The sequence below is a fragment of the Propithecus coquereli genome, unplaced genomic scaffold (assembly GCF_000956105.1).
Source record: "Propithecus coquereli isolate 6110/MARCELLA unplaced genomic scaffold, Pcoq_1.0 Scaffold12, whole genome shotgun sequence".
NCBI lineage: Eukaryota > Metazoa > Chordata > Mammalia > Primates > Indriidae > Propithecus > Propithecus coquereli.
In genome coordinates, this window is record NW_012136080.1 from 14,816,378 (window position 1) to 14,832,122 (window position 15,745).

General features: G+C 35.1%; 1 protein-coding gene across 1 annotated transcript in view; it reads right to left on the bottom strand.

Annotated features, from left to right (window-relative positions):
• Positions 1-17: 17 nt before the first annotated feature.
• The window catches only part of CEP70 (centrosomal protein 70kDa), a 62,093-nt gene continuing 46,365 nt past the window's right edge, over positions 18-15,745 (bottom strand). The window contains exons 9-14 of the mRNA XM_012663706.1: positions 10,573-10,743; positions 5,377-5,523; positions 4,982-5,150; positions 4,680-4,794; positions 3,418-3,497; positions 18-722 (exon numbers count right to left, since the gene is read on the bottom strand). Of these exons, the coding sequence (XP_012519160.1) occupies positions 661-722; positions 3,418-3,497; positions 4,680-4,794; positions 4,982-5,150; positions 5,377-5,523; positions 10,573-10,743 (744 nt within the window). The 3' untranslated portion in view covers positions 18-660. The remainder of the gene's footprint in view (positions 723-3,417; positions 3,498-4,679; positions 4,795-4,981; positions 5,151-5,376; positions 5,524-10,572; positions 10,744-15,745) is intronic.

The following is a 15,745-nucleotide window of genomic DNA, read 5'->3' on the forward strand; positions in this document are numbered from 1 at the left end:
TCACTGAGGACACTTAAGTTTGGAAATTCTTTACAAAATTTTATTTAAGATCTCATGTCCTTATAAAAAGTGCATTACATCAAGATTGCAAAAAAGACACTTTTTTTATGAGGACTACTCATCTATTCATCTATTTTATCCCATGATTCATTTCCTACCCTAACATAAATGATAAAACATTTTTTCTTTCTTCCTTTTCTTCCTCCTGCTTTGAAAGGGCAGTTGCCATGAGGGATATCTAAATAGAATATGCCAATTAATTCTTGCTAGGAGAGCAGTAGCTTCCTAGTGCCTGGACTTAGCCATTGGCAAGCCTTTTGCCCTGACCCAAAGGTCACTAAACCCTGAACTTACTTGGGTTCCTCTTTTACTCACAAATTTTACTTTAAAACAACCTTAAATTTTAAGTACTCAAGAATTGCTTAAGAAATGATTAAGGGACCTAAATTGATTTACTATTTTAACTTAGCAACTATTTTCCGTATAAGAATCTTAAAGTTAATAAAAAATTATATAGATGGAGAATTACCCAATACTAAGAAGGGGATGAATTCTGAGAGCAAATACACTTTATAGCCCTTGTCTCAAAATAAGATCAATTCTACAAAATACAAAATGTTAAGAATGCAATTTACACAGTAAAAATGATTTGGTATGTTTTCAGTATGAAAGTACTTTTAATTTCTTTACTGCAGGTACAATGGCATCCAAGTCATCAATTTCTGTAACAGAAAAACAAGAATAAAAAAAATAACTTTTTCTAGTGATAAGCTCAGCTGAAATGAGAACCTCAATGCAAAGGCAAACCTCAAACATAAAGGCAACAATACTGGTGCTCGTATGCACATGAAGTTTTTCTCCAATAGTGGTGATAGATTATCACTGATTCAGATACAGATGATTCACAGGCATCTCTTTATAAAAGCTACCATATGCCTACAAGTACCCTCTGACTCTGGTATTACCTCATTAGCAGTGTACTCTTATTAACAGATCCAACTGGCTACATTTATACGTTAGTGCTCTTTACATCTGTACGACTACATGAGTGTGCCTACATGGTGAAATTACAGGTAGACATGTCTCTTCTCTGGGTCTCCATCTGAGGACTTAGTAATTACTTCTTATAGAACATAGTCTTGCTCTTGGGAAGATTTACCATTAGTGGGATCACTCTTAGGTTTACTTTTTAGGATGAGAGGTGTCTGCCTAATAAAAGGTGAGAGGCTCCTCAAGTACAAACATTAAGTGCAACGTAGTATAGAGCTTAGCCTGGTCCAGCTTACCAGATAAACCAGGTAAGGTTCTTCTCTGACAGGTTCTTTCTGAATTTGATTTTACTTCCTAAGACTATCTTATTCCAACTAGCCTCATTCAGAATTCACTCTCTAAAGTTCTTGGACACTGACAAAGCAAAGTCCTTTCTCTCATTATCCAGACCCTGGCCCTACTTAAGGTGAGCCCCAATGGCAGGTGTTCTAGATGCCCACTACTTTTTTCTAGATTATTCTGCCAGGGCATTATTCATAAACTCATTTCCTTTACATAAAACATGCTTCCTTGGAGTTTAACTCTCTCTCTTCTTTACCTGGATTTTGTTTGTTCTCCCTTTCACCCTAAACACATGACCCATGCTGTCCCACTACTCATTTAGTTCTTCAAACTCCTAACTTCAGTCAGAATGCTTGTCTGGACCCACTTACAAAGCATCAAGACATAGGAAAGGAAATGATATAAGCAAGCTACAATGGAGAATTTGGTTCATCCCTTACATTGCTATAAGGTACAAGATCAAGTTATTCCCTGACCACCCCCCCCTTCTGAAATCCTACCTATTTTCTCACTAAATGAGAAACCTACCTTATAAACGAACCCCACAAAGAAGGACCTTGGCTGATGGAGGAATTTTCTCAGCCAATCACACCAATTATATGAGGAAAAGAAAGGAATTTTTTTTAAAAATCACAATTATCACTAAAGGCTGTCTACATATCTGGTATTCAGTATACCACTCTGTGTCTAGATGCCTAATGATATCTAGTAATAAAAAAAGTCATGTTTGTCAAATATTTAACTTTCCTCATGTTAAATATAATATTTAACCTCAGAATTTCAACTTTGACCAAAATACAGAATTCATCTGCAGGGAAACGGCTTTCTAAAGCAAATTATCTTATATCAACCATGCTGAGTGTCCTAATATCTGAGAATTTTCTATAGAAGCATTCTGAAATAAGTTTTGCCAGCACACATAGGAAGATGTTTATTAATGTACCAAATATTTATTAATGACAAGAATGTCACTGTTTAATAGCCAACCCAAAGCAAGTAGAATCACATTATTCTATAAAATCAGGCTCTTCTATAAAACCAGGACACCGGGCAACATACTTATACAATGTCATACCTCATCTCAAGTTTAACTACCAAATTATATCTTCACTTGCTATGATCTTTTCAAACATACAAGCATGCCTGAGGCACACTCACTCACTGTCTCCCTTGCTTCTTTAGTCCACAGTCCACATAAAACTAGCCACAAAACTTCCTTTATGTTCACTACACTATATGTTCTAATCAGATATTTCTTTCATTTATTCATCCTCTTACCAAGTTTTAATTTACTCATTCCCTTATCTTCCTACCAAGCCTCATTTCCTCTTCTAAATCAAGGAGTCATTTCTTTTATAAAAAAAAATTTTCAAAGGAGCTATACATAAAAAAAGAATTAATTACTGAAGGAATCACTTTAAATTTTAAAAACTGTTCTTAATAGTAAGGTAAATTAATTTTATAGCCATATATAATTACATTTAAAATAGACAGAGTCTCTATTTTGTCTATGATTCCTAAGCAAATTACATTTTTTTATTTTTTCCTTTTAGGAGGTACTTCTACTAATGAGGCCCTCAGTATGACCAATAGTATTTAGTGTAATACTTAAGTTCTTCCTTTCTATAGATATTTACTACTTTATATTACTTCATATCACCTGAGAAGAAATTTTATTTCTATATTTAAAAAACATGGTAGGTAGGTGATAGCTTAAAAAAACGGGGGAAAAAGGAAGGAAGGAAGGAAGAACCTTCTAAGATCATAAATTCTACCAAGATTTCTCATTAGGGGATGACAGAGTCAGGGTTAAACTGGGTATAGCCAGAGTAACACCATTTCTCATGGTAAGATCCTCAAAGAGAGTCCCTATTTCCTTTAAGGGTCTGTGCTTCTCTTTTCTGTGGACTAATGCCAACAAACCCAACTGCAAGTTAGGAGTGTGTTTCCAGAACTGTTAGTGGTTTCCAGAGTGTCTATCAAACACTCTAGGTAAAAATACTAATCCAGTGAATAAGGAACACACTTCTCTCAAACCCACTGACATTTTAAAACTCAAAATTTAACCACCAACAGAGATCTTACCTAAGATTTCAAGTAGATCATAAGTAAATGCCTGAAATGCTGGGAAAAATTCCTCATGTTCTTCCAATTTGTTGATAATGCTGTTTAAAAAATACACAGTTTACACCTAATTTCCAATTTAGGGTTCTTGCATCTTACTGCAAATAGGTGGTTATGAATATAACATTTTTAAAATGAAAAGAAACTATCTTGCTAATTTAAATATAAACTCAATGATCACTTACTTCAATCCTTCCTTTTTTGAGCTCTTTAATATTTTTTCTAAAAAAGGCATCTCATAAATTATTAGTGTAAAATTTGTTAATTTATGTAACATTCCTAACATGGCAAACTTCCCATTTAGCTCAAGGCTTCTTAGAGACACCATGTTTTTATAGCGTTCTAAAAATAATTGGCTTTTATACCCAATACCCTATTAAACAGTAAGAAAAAGTATCAGTAGTCAGTAAAACTGAGAAGGGGAAAATAGAGCAATAGTGAGATATATGTTCCTTTTAAAAGCATCAAATATCAGAAGACTGAAGTGTCAGATTATGCAAGGGTTCTTTTTGGAAAACTTGCAGAACACATGGAATATGTGTGTTTACATATATGTTTCCCTTCCTGTACACTGTAGCATAAAATTGGGGGACAGGGTGGGGAAAGTTGCTTTAGGTATAGCTACGATGTCTCAATATTTATTAAAAACCTCAGGTTTTATGTTAGAGATGCCTAGTCTTTTTAAAAATACTTAACATTTATCTCCTAATCAAATAATTAATAAATATACTATTAGTGATTATTCAGTGGTCCATGGTAGTGTCGTAAAAATAGGACTTCTTGACACAATTTGAACTCCCAGGAAACTGCTAACAAGGTGTGAATTTCTCCATATATAATTTTCCCTGAGAAGAGGCATATGCTGAAGCATTCGTGACCCTCTATGTTTATCTCGAAAATACTCGGTATTTTTCCATCCCTAAGGGTGTGAGATTTTAGTTGTCAAGTTATTTAAAAGGTGCTAATTGAAATAGGAAAGGTAAATAATTTATGAAGTTTTGAAAGTCTTTAATTTCACTCCTCCAAGTATTCTGGATGATTCTTTTTTTTTTTTTTTTTTTTTTTAAGAGACAGGGTCTCACTATGTTGCCCAGGCTGGACTTGAACTCCTGGGGCACAAGTGATCCTCCTGCCTCAGCCTCCCAAGTAGCTGGGATTACAGGCACGCACCACTGTACCCAGCAGTTTCTGGATGATATTTTGTAAACTGTCCATACAAATACCTTTGGAGGTCTTCAGGTCCTAATACCTGCTTAACCTGCTCATTCACATCCTCATTAATCAGCCTACACAATTTTCCAACTGTGCTTACCAGCACACACAACGAGGATGAACTATCTGCGAAAGAGAAATAAAAGGAAAGGATATTTTAACAGAGAATTTCCAGAATCGTTATATCCATCAAACATTTTATGCTTCAGTTATCCTCACTTGTTTTTACCTAAAATTTTTTTTTTACCTTCTTTTTGTTAATTCATTAGGAATAATTCTTAAATGGAGGCCAAAAATGACAAAGAGTCATCACCTAATTCTAAGAGTTCTTGGAGGTTTCTCACAGCATTGTTCATTTCTCCAAGTCTAGTATAAACTTCATTCATTCGGGGATAGACTCCATTTAAAGAAGGCACATCAAATAATTTCTGGAAGTGAGAGACAATAGCTTGCAATGTTTTAAAGTTTGGCATATTGCTGTCCTGTTCAAAAGAGAAGGTAAAAAAGAAAGATAGTTCACATCTTAAAATAATCCCAAATCTTTAGTTAAAAAACTTCAAAAAGAGAAATAGAACTCTAGTGGAATATTAACATATATTTCAAATTATCAATTTTTTGGCTGCAAAGATTCCAAAGGGAAAAAATTTATCAATTTTTAAGATAAGAATACATTAAAATATAAACATTTGTATAAGTACTAAATATTACCTTTTCCTTATTTTCAACTTCTTCCAACATGGTATCTACTATAAACAACAAATCTTCAACTTTGATACCTTCATTTTCATCCTGCTTCTTTAAATTATGCCAAGGCACCAGTTCTGCAGATAGTATTTTCAAGGACTTATACAAATCCTTTATAACAAAAGGTATTATTGATTAAATAAAGTTTCTACAGTAACAGTAAATAAAGCATAATTATCCAGGTAGGTTAAAATATATATATATATGTAACTATCATCAGTATTTTTTAAAAAAATACTGTTACTAATTTAGAGCAAGCCTGTTAAAATTAGGTTTCTCCAGATAAATGTAGGCCCTAGAAAAAAAAGTATATATTGATTATTCTGAATATTTGCTAAGTAATTTTATTATTTTTATATGTTTTTTAAGTACTTTGAATCATTGACATATAAAGTTTGTCATTTTTTTTTTTTTGAGACAGAGTCTCACTCTGTTGCTCGGGCTAGAGTGCCATGGCATCCTAGCTCCCAACAACCTCAAACTCCTGGGCTTAAGCAATCCTACTGCCTCAGCCTCTCGAGTAGCTGGGACTACAGGCATGTGCCACCATGCGGCTAATTTTTTTTATATATTTTTAGTTGTCCAGCTAATTTCTATTTTTTTTTTAGTAGAGATGAGGTCTCGCTCTTGCTCAGACTGGTCTTGAACTCCTGAGCTCAAACGATCCTCCCGCCTTGGCCTCCCAGTGTACTAGGATTATAGGCGTGAGCCACCATGTCCAGCCTGTCCTTATATTTTGGTTTTGAATTTTTTATAACAGCTTTGTTGAGATGTAATTCACATACTATAAAATTTACCCTCATTAAATATACAGTTCAGTAGTTTTAATATTTTCACAGAGATGTGCAAACATCACCACTATCTAATTTCAGAATATATTCATCACCCCAAAAAGAAATCCCACTCACAGTCCTTCCTCCTTCTCCCCTCCCTGCAGGTCCCACTAATATACTTTGTTTCTATGGATTTGCCTATTGTGGACATTTCACATAAACACAGTTATATAATAACTGGCATTTTGTGACTGGCTTCTTTTACTTAGCGTAATGTTTGAGATTCATCCATGTTGTAACATGTGTCTCCAGGCAGTTTTTGTTTGTTTGTTTGTTTGTGTTTTAAGGAGACCATGTCTGCTATGTTGCCCAGGCTAGACTTGAACTCCTAGGCTCAAGTGATCCTCCCGCCTCAGCTTCCTGAGTAGCTGGAACTATAGGTGCCAGCCACCATGCCTGGCTCCAGGCAGGTTTTTAATGTGAAAGGATCCCTAAATTAATTCTACTTTATCTTCATAACACCCTACTTAGTTTTCTTGGCCTAGACATGTTGCTCTATTTTAAGCTGTGCATGAGGGGCAAGGCTACTAAAAATTTAGAGCTCTAAAACTGATCAATCAACATATATTTACTAAGCATCTACTACAGGTTGAGCATCTCTAATCTGAAAATCTGAAATGCTCCAAAATCTGAAACTCTGAACACTGACATGACACTCAAAAGAAATGCTCATTGGAGCATTTTGGATTTTCAAATTAGGGATGCTTAACCAGTATATATTCTGCAAATATCCTAAAACCCCAAAGAATCCAAAATTGAAACACTTCTGGTGCCAAGCATTTTGGGTAAGGGATATTCAACCTGTATGTGCATGATACAGTGCTTGGCCCTTTAGAACAATGCCATCCGAAAGAAATGTAATGTGAGCCTTGGTAATTTTTAGTTGTCTAGTAGCCAAAATATGGAAAGTAAAAATAAACAGGTGACATTAATGTATTTTACTTAATATATATCCAAAATATTATCATTTCAATATATAATCAATATTTTAATTTTTTCCATAGTAAGTCTTCTAAAGCAGCAGTCCCCAACCTTTTTGGCACCAGGGGCCGGTTTCATGAAAGACCATTTTTCCACGGACTGGGGATTGCGGGGTGGGGTGCAGAGCTCAGGCCCATTTCCTAACAGGCCACAGACTGGTTATGGGCTGTGGCCGGGGGGTTGGGGACCGCAAGGTGTAAAGCCAATATTTTACACTTACAGCACAACTCATTTGGGACTAGCCACATTTCAAGTGATTAATAGCCACATGTAGCTAGTGACTACTATATTAGACAGCACAGCTTTAGAATACCGAAAGAAGTACAAGAATTTCCTCCTTTTTCTAACTACTTATGTTAGTCCTCCACTTATTTAACACTCCCCAATTAAGGCCCACAACTCACATATTGCTATCTTTAACCTTTCATTTGGTTGGAAGGCAGTTACTTCTTTTAGCAATTCATGGCAAATGAATGTTTTATAATCAGTGCCACTAGAATTTGGAAAAAAAGTCAGCAAGTAGCAGCATGATGACACCTTTTTTAACCAATGCTCCATCAACAAGGCATATTTATAAAGAAGTGGTCTATGGTTAAAGGCACACCCAATCTTACAAGTTTTTGCTTGAGAATAAATGAGTATTATAAAGCTAAGAAGAAAAGATGATCTGGTCTCCTCAGCAGTGTGGCACAGTCCATCCAGTAAGCTCTGAAAAATATAAGAGGTTCTCCTAGGTTCTTCATACCCAGTTGTGGGGATGTAGAAGTATGGGCCACCTGTATGTCTGACCTCTGGAGCACTGAGAAATGGGAAAGCAACAGGGTACTGGGTTGGGAAAAGCTACAGCATCTATAGCTCACCTTTCTTGGAAAGGCAGGAGGGAAAAGACAGAAGGAAGGAGGCAGCTAACTGCCTCCATGCCTTTGCCAACCCTCTCTCTTTTTCAATTTTTTTTTTAATTGTAGTAAAATACACATACATAAAATTTACCATCTTAACCATTTTTCATTGAAAGTTCAATGTTATTAAATATGTTCAAAATGTTGTGCAACCATTACCAACATCCATATCTCCATAACTATTTCCATCTTATAAAACTGAAGCTCTATACCCATTAAACAGTAACTTCCCATTCCTTCCCCCTACCAGCAACCACCATAATACTTTCCCTCTATGATTTATACTATTCTAAGTAACTCATATAAGTGGTATCATGGTATTTGCCATTTTGTGACTGACTTATTTTACTTACCATAATGTCCTCATAATGTTCACCCATGCTGTATGGGTCAGAATTTCCTCCTTTTCATGGCTGAATAGTATTCCATTATATGTTTATACCACATTTTGCTTACTCATTCATCCCTCAAACCTATCCTTTTAAGCCAATCTAACCTGAGGGGGGGAAAATGATCTAGGAAGATGGTTGTCTCAAACTTAGAGGCTGCTACCTTATAAAGAACCTTTGATATGACGCCTCAAAGAATCTCATGTAGTTTCTCAATTTGGAGACTGAAACTATAGTATAAATATCTGAAGCACTGCCCCAAATACATGAGTTACTTCAATGGCAGAAATAACTAATTTGAAATAATTTCTTCTTGGGTGTCCTCAGAATATTCTAATTATTATATAAAGCTAATTCCTTGCCTTCTTCTACTTGGAAAACTAAATACAGCAAGAACTCAGCACCACTGCAAAGCTCTACTTGGGGGCTATAATCAGAGTGATCTCTTCCTCCTCCAGATACTAGAGCACAAGTTATCTGCATCATTCTCTTCGAACTCATCACGGGTGATCTATTTTTATGGCATTCAATTCTTCTAATGATATCATGAATGATCCTTTAAATTTTATTTCATATTTTTGAGTATATTTTGTCTCTCCAATTAGTCTGAATCCTGTATTTACCTTTTCTGATACCTCATAATGCTTTGAACATAGTAAACAATCAATAACTATCCATTAATTTGATTCTTCCCTTTGCCTTCCTCCTCTTCTAGTCTTTTCTCTTCTGTTGAGAAAGCTAGAGCTTTTTCTAGTCCATCTTTTCTGAGAAGGAGAAAAGTGGAGTTAGCACTGTTCCCTCCCACTGGGAGAACCCCCTGACAAGCAATGATTGGGGAAATGTCGTGATTTATACAATTAATCACTGATTATTTTACCCTTTTCTGAGATATAGACTGGAGGAACTCAGGCCTATAAAGTACGTATATTAATCCAGCACTGTCACTCAGTCAAAATGTTTATGTATTATATAGCTCTATATATGCAAATCTGTATATATATTTGCTGTCTGAGCCCTATATAAAAAGGGAAGTAGAAATTAAGCTGAATACAAAAATTTTTCATCAGTTACAGGTATGTTTTCATTAAAATTTTTTAAAAATTTAACATTCTCACCCCCCCCCATTTTGTCTTGGAATATATTACCCTGCTTCATTCATTAATTGAGCATTCATTATATCAAGAGGATCCTTGGGACATATCAGAGAAAAATAAGACAAAACTCTGTCCTCATGGAGCTTACATATTTTTAACAAATATCTTCTGCATCATTTCTATTTCATATAATAAGGTTTCTGTTGACAAATACTATTATTGAATCACATCTCCATTAACATAGCTAGTGCTATGTATGACACCAGTCACTGGAAAATCTAAAGTTTAAAGGGCACGGAAATTAAATACTACTGTCTTTAGCAATTTACCTTTCAGTAAACTAGTAAAAAAAAAAAAAAAAAAAACCCTGAAAAAACCAGAAACTATGCAATAAGAAATATACAATAACTCTATAGAGGGAACAAATTTTAATCTTCCATGGACAGATAAGATAGGTAAGAGTAGGGATGGCTGCTAGCTGACTATTTACTTGCTCTAGAGAATAGACACGGAGATAAGCTCAGTTCCAAGAGAAGGAAAATGATTTAAAATATGAAGAGATAGAAAATATATCCAATTATAATGAAATGAAGGATAAGACATTATGTGAAGAGGAATAAGGGCCAGGAAAATCTGTAGCATGGACATACCAACAGGAGGGAGATGAAGATAGAACAGGGAAGGGCCTAGATGTACAAAGTGCATCCACGGTAGATTTTCAATAAAGGAATGGGCCTAAAAATTTCTTGTTTGGTAAAACTTTAGAGGAGATAAAGTTTACAGTAATGATAACATCAAATAGTACTTAAAATAGATAAGTAGGAAGATTCCAGTTTTAGATAAGCTGATAAGCTTTTTTGGCTTTACAGTTAACAAAAACAAAAAAATTAAGCCAAATCCTACTAATAAAGCCAATGGAGTCCAATAGATGTTCAAAGCATACAAATAAGAGTCAACCCCTTACCTTTAGGGATGTCAGTTGATCTGCCCACATTTCTATTATAGGAACAAGATGCTCAAATCCACAATCTTGAATAAGATCTTTATTAAAATTTTGGGCTCCTCCTTTGCTCTGTTTATAAATTATTACTGGAGCTCTTGGATTGTGAATAATTGAATTGATGCTACACAGCACCTTTAAAAAACAGACATGTATTTAGTCAAAATGTTTATCGTACTCCTACAAAGTGATATATGTTAAAGGAATGCTTTATATATCAGTGTAACATCATTTCAGAGTTAATAATTCTAGGTGTTAAGAAGATCTTAATACCTAAAATTGACACTTGTAATTTTTTGGTAATAAGCTCAGTTCCAAGAGGATTTAAAACATGAAGAGATAGAAAATATATCCATTTTATTAACATGGTTAAACATGTAAGTTCTACTAAAAACTTTTGCAGAAAAACTAAAATGAATTAGACTTGGATGTCCCTATTTCTGCCTCGTCATATTTAAGCTAAACAGGATGTTAAAAGAGGCTTTTCCTGTTGTTCATAGCTTTATAGTTGAAGTTCAAAGTGAGGACAATGAATAATAAAGTCCCACACATTTTAAAGAGAAGTCCTGGACACATCATGCAGGTCTCAGTAAGAGATGATCGAACTGATTTTAGATAGTAACCAGCCTAGAAAGTGTTAGAGATTCATGAGACAGGACTCATCAGGAAGAGTGTCATTTAAAGCAATGTACAGAACTAGTGAGTAGAAAGTGCTTTGTTGTTTTTTTCTTTTCTCCCCATAGAAAGCTACAACGAACAGGTCTTCTGAGAATTTGACTTCCAGTGTTTATTTATAAAGTCTTCTGTTGCTGCTTTAGTTTAGGAGAGTGTATTTCAATATCTCACCTCTATTACATTTAAACTCATCTATGAATACCATTCTAATGGAAAAAATAATTAATTCTCCTCCACTAAATTATTAATGAAATCCTCCTTTTCTCCCTGCCTCACACCAAAGTAAGGAAGGTGGCAGGGGAACTCCTGAAAGAGATCAGGGAGCTAATACCACCTGAGCTTCAGAAGATCACAGGCCAATCTCCAAGAGTAGTGAATCAAGTGGGATTACATGTACATCTAGCAGTTTGTGTCCATACTTTGTAGCATATTATTTGCAAAAATGGCCATAATTATTTCTCTTCCTTATATATTCATGCCTTTGTGGTACTGACACTGAGGTTCTCCCATCAAGAAGTGCAGTCTATTTTCAAACCCTTGAATCTGAGCTGGTGTTGGGCCTTGCTTTGGCATACAGAATGCTCTGGAAGGAACATCATGCCAGTTCACAGCCCAGGTCTCAAGAGGCCTTGATCATGTTTGCTCTGCTTGCACCCTGCTGCTACCACATGGCCAAGTCCAGGCAGGACTGGTAGATAATGATAGATATATGGCCAGTCATCCCCATCACGGTGAGGCAATATGCACGGATAACAGAAGCAATGCCACTTAACTGATTTGTATCTCATGGTTGATACATGGGGGAGTCCAGCCAGTATCAATAGAACTGCCCAGTTGTCCAAGCACAATATTAAAGGGTTATTATTTTAAGTCACTAAGTTTTATGATGGGTTTGTTACACAGCAAAAATGAACTCATATTTATAAGCATAAAGATGGAATAGAGCAATGAGAGGGGGCAGCAACAAGAGAAGCCTGCCTTTTTACATTGTAGTAGGGTAAAAATATACCCTGTGGCCAAGTGGACACTTTGGAAGAGAGTCAAACTTTGCTTTCATGAAAACTAACTGCCTATGGCTGGAGGACCTCAGGGAAATATCACTGTATCACAGAAGGAGGGGAGGGATTCATAAAAGGTCAGCTGGAAAATGAATGGTACATTGCCAAGGTCCCTAGCTGGTGGGAAAGGAATAACTAAACACACTTACACAAGTATGCCATGAAAGAGAAACAGAGGCAGTATTTAGTCATCAGCTACACAAAGGGCACCAGTGCTAAAATATACCGGCACCAGTCAAGAAAGATTCTACCCTCTCTATATCCTCACCATCTACCTGTCACTGCCAATCCTGGAGAAGCCAAATGCAGCAGAAAACTAGGAGAGAAGGTTGAGCAAAGAGAATAAACAGATCATACCCCTTTGCCACACTGCTTGTCTGTAGAAGTACAGGTCAGACATGAGCTGCAGTAGACATAAGGTAGAAGCTTTGAACTGGATGAAGGATTGACATTTTGATTGAGATTTGAAATGATTTCTTCCAACTTTTCATTATGAAAATTTTAAAACACAAAAATTAAAAGTGTTTGTGTGTGCATGTATGTGTATCTATATCTATCTATATTATTATATTATATATAAGGAGATTTATTGTAAGGAATTGTTCATGCAATTATGGAGGCTGACAAGTCCAAGATCTGTAGTCAGCAACTGAAGACCCAGGAAAGCTGATGTGTAGGTACAATCTGAATGTGGGCAGGCCAAAAACCCTGGAAATGCTAATGTTTCAGTTTGAGTTTGAAGGCAGGAAAAAACTGATGTCCAGCTGGAAGGCAGTCAAGCAGGATGAGTTCCCTGTTACTCAGCCTTTTGTTCTATTCCGGACTTCATCTGATTTAGATGAGGCAGCCTACTCACATTAGGGAGAACAATCTGCTTTACTTAAGGCTACCAATTCAAATGTTAATCTCATCCAGAAATACCCTCCCAGACACACCCAGAATAATGTTTAACCAGATATCTGGGCACCCTGTGGCCCACTCAAGTTGACACAAAATTAACCATCGCAAACACCATATAATCAAAATGACTACCTAGATTCAATAATTGTTAACATTTTGCCATATTTGTTCACTCTATCTATATTTTTATCCGAACCATCTGAAGAAAATGCAGACATCATAACTCTTCGCCTTCTAATAATGAAGCATGCATCTCTTAAAAGTAGGCATATTCTATGAAATCATAACACCATTATCATACCTAAGAAAATTAACAGTAATCCCTTAATGTCATTGACCCCTGGACTGAATTTTAAATATCTTAATATGTATACTATTTGACAATAACCCTCTCCCCAGAAGTGAAGAGTTCTACCTTTTTTATCATCCAAGGAGAGAAAAGGGAAACCCCAAACAGCATGGTTAAAAAAAGAATAAAATAATTTCCTATTTACCACCATCAAGTCTAGCCTATTTAATAAATAGTAATACAAAGATGAGATACCATTTTCATCATAAATCTTTGTCCCTGGTCATACTTCAAGTTTTAACAAATAGGTCTCCTGATAATGCTTTCAGATGTTTATTTAGAAGTTTTGTTTAGTTCAAGATAGTGCATTTCATTATTTCACTTCTATTATATTTAAATGCTTCATTTTAATGGAAAAATTAATTCCCTTCCACTGAATCATTACTGATAGCAGAGCATATTCTTCTTACAACTTAACTACCATCTGACGATTGGCAGCATAAGCTACATTAACAATGAGGAAACCATAAAGTGACTTAAACAATTCCCAGAAAGATGAGAACTGAAAAAAGTAATATATGTCTTAACATTATTCGGAGTTTACAGATACTGATAAAGTCTTTATATTAGGGTTTTTTTGTTGTTTGTTTGTTTTTTACCACTCAGACTGTGTCTTCTCCCTCTTACTTACTCCCCCAAAAAGAGAGAGAATGATCATCAATGACAAATAGCAGTTGCAGTGAAGCAAAACCAAAAGCGGGCTTCACGCTCAGGAGAGAATGCTGCACCTCCTCCTCGTGGTTTCCAGTGCTCTACACATTCAGAGAAACTTCTCTAGTAATGAACTATAGAAATGATACCTGAAAGTATAGTCTTTCTTGATATTAATTTAAAAAAACATTTTTAAGGGTCATCATTAGAACAGAAAGAATTAAGATGATGAACTTCCTAACCACCTGAGGATTAAAAAAAAAAAAGGACAAAGAAGCTTTGACCAACCTAGCAAATGTCAGGAAAAGTAAATACAACCAAAGGAAAAAGAACAAGAAACTATGTAAATGGAAAGCAGAAAAATGTCAGGTATAAAAGCAGAAATATGAGTTTGTCTCAATGTCCATGAATGATTTAATTCCCCTTTTAGAGGACAAAGCCTCTCGAATTGAGTCTAAGAAATAAAATGAACTGAAAGAAATCCGGCTACATACTGGAACAAGAGAGATCTAAAACAAAATAGTTTTCAGAAAGGCACCTGGATCCCATTCACATAACAATAAAAGTTACAAAACACCTAGGAAATAATCCTAACAAGAAATATGGAAGAGCTAAGTCTAAAAATATAGAAACTTTATTGAAGGCTATAAAATAAGACCCAAATAAAATTAAAAACATATTTCTGAATGGGATGATTCAAAATTGTAAAGGTGTTGTTCTCCAAATATTAATCCATAAAGCCAATCCAATTTCAGTTCATCTCAATAAGATATATTTTTTAATTTGAATAACTTTTCATCCAAAAGAATAAATGTGCTAAAAATATAGCCAAGAAAAATTTTAAAAGGAACAATGACAGGAGAGCTGCCCCAAAGAGTATCAAAACCTACTATAAAACCACAGAATATGGAAATAGTAGAGAAATGGAAAGACTAGAGAATCCACAAACAAATCTATGCATATATAGCAATATGATCTATGATAAAAGTGTCATTTCAGTAGAGAAAAAAGTGTTCTATTAGAGACTGAAAACCCAAATGAAAATCCACATACAAGCATAAATCAATGAAGCAAGGATGGAGGGGGATTGTGATTAAATGAAGAGCACATACCCATATCTGACAGAAGAAAGGCATAATTCTGCTCTGATAATGACCATGTATGAATTTATTGCCAGAACTTCCGGCTTTTTAAGAGAAGCTAGAAATAATAACTTAAAATAAAATCCCCTTAATTTTAAGAATAATTGATAAATAATTTAAAATTTAAAAATCCCATGTGGGCCCAATAAAATATGAGTGAAAACCTGGTTCCATCACCAAATCACCAGGCTTAATTGCTCATCTATGTTTAAATGGTCTATAAAACCAGAAAGGTTAGATTCCCTATATCATGACACACAAAAAATTAAATTTCCGATGAACTAAATATCTGAACAAAAACGAAACCGTATAAGGACCCTAGGAAAACAGATTTACTTATATAATAATAATAATGGCAACAA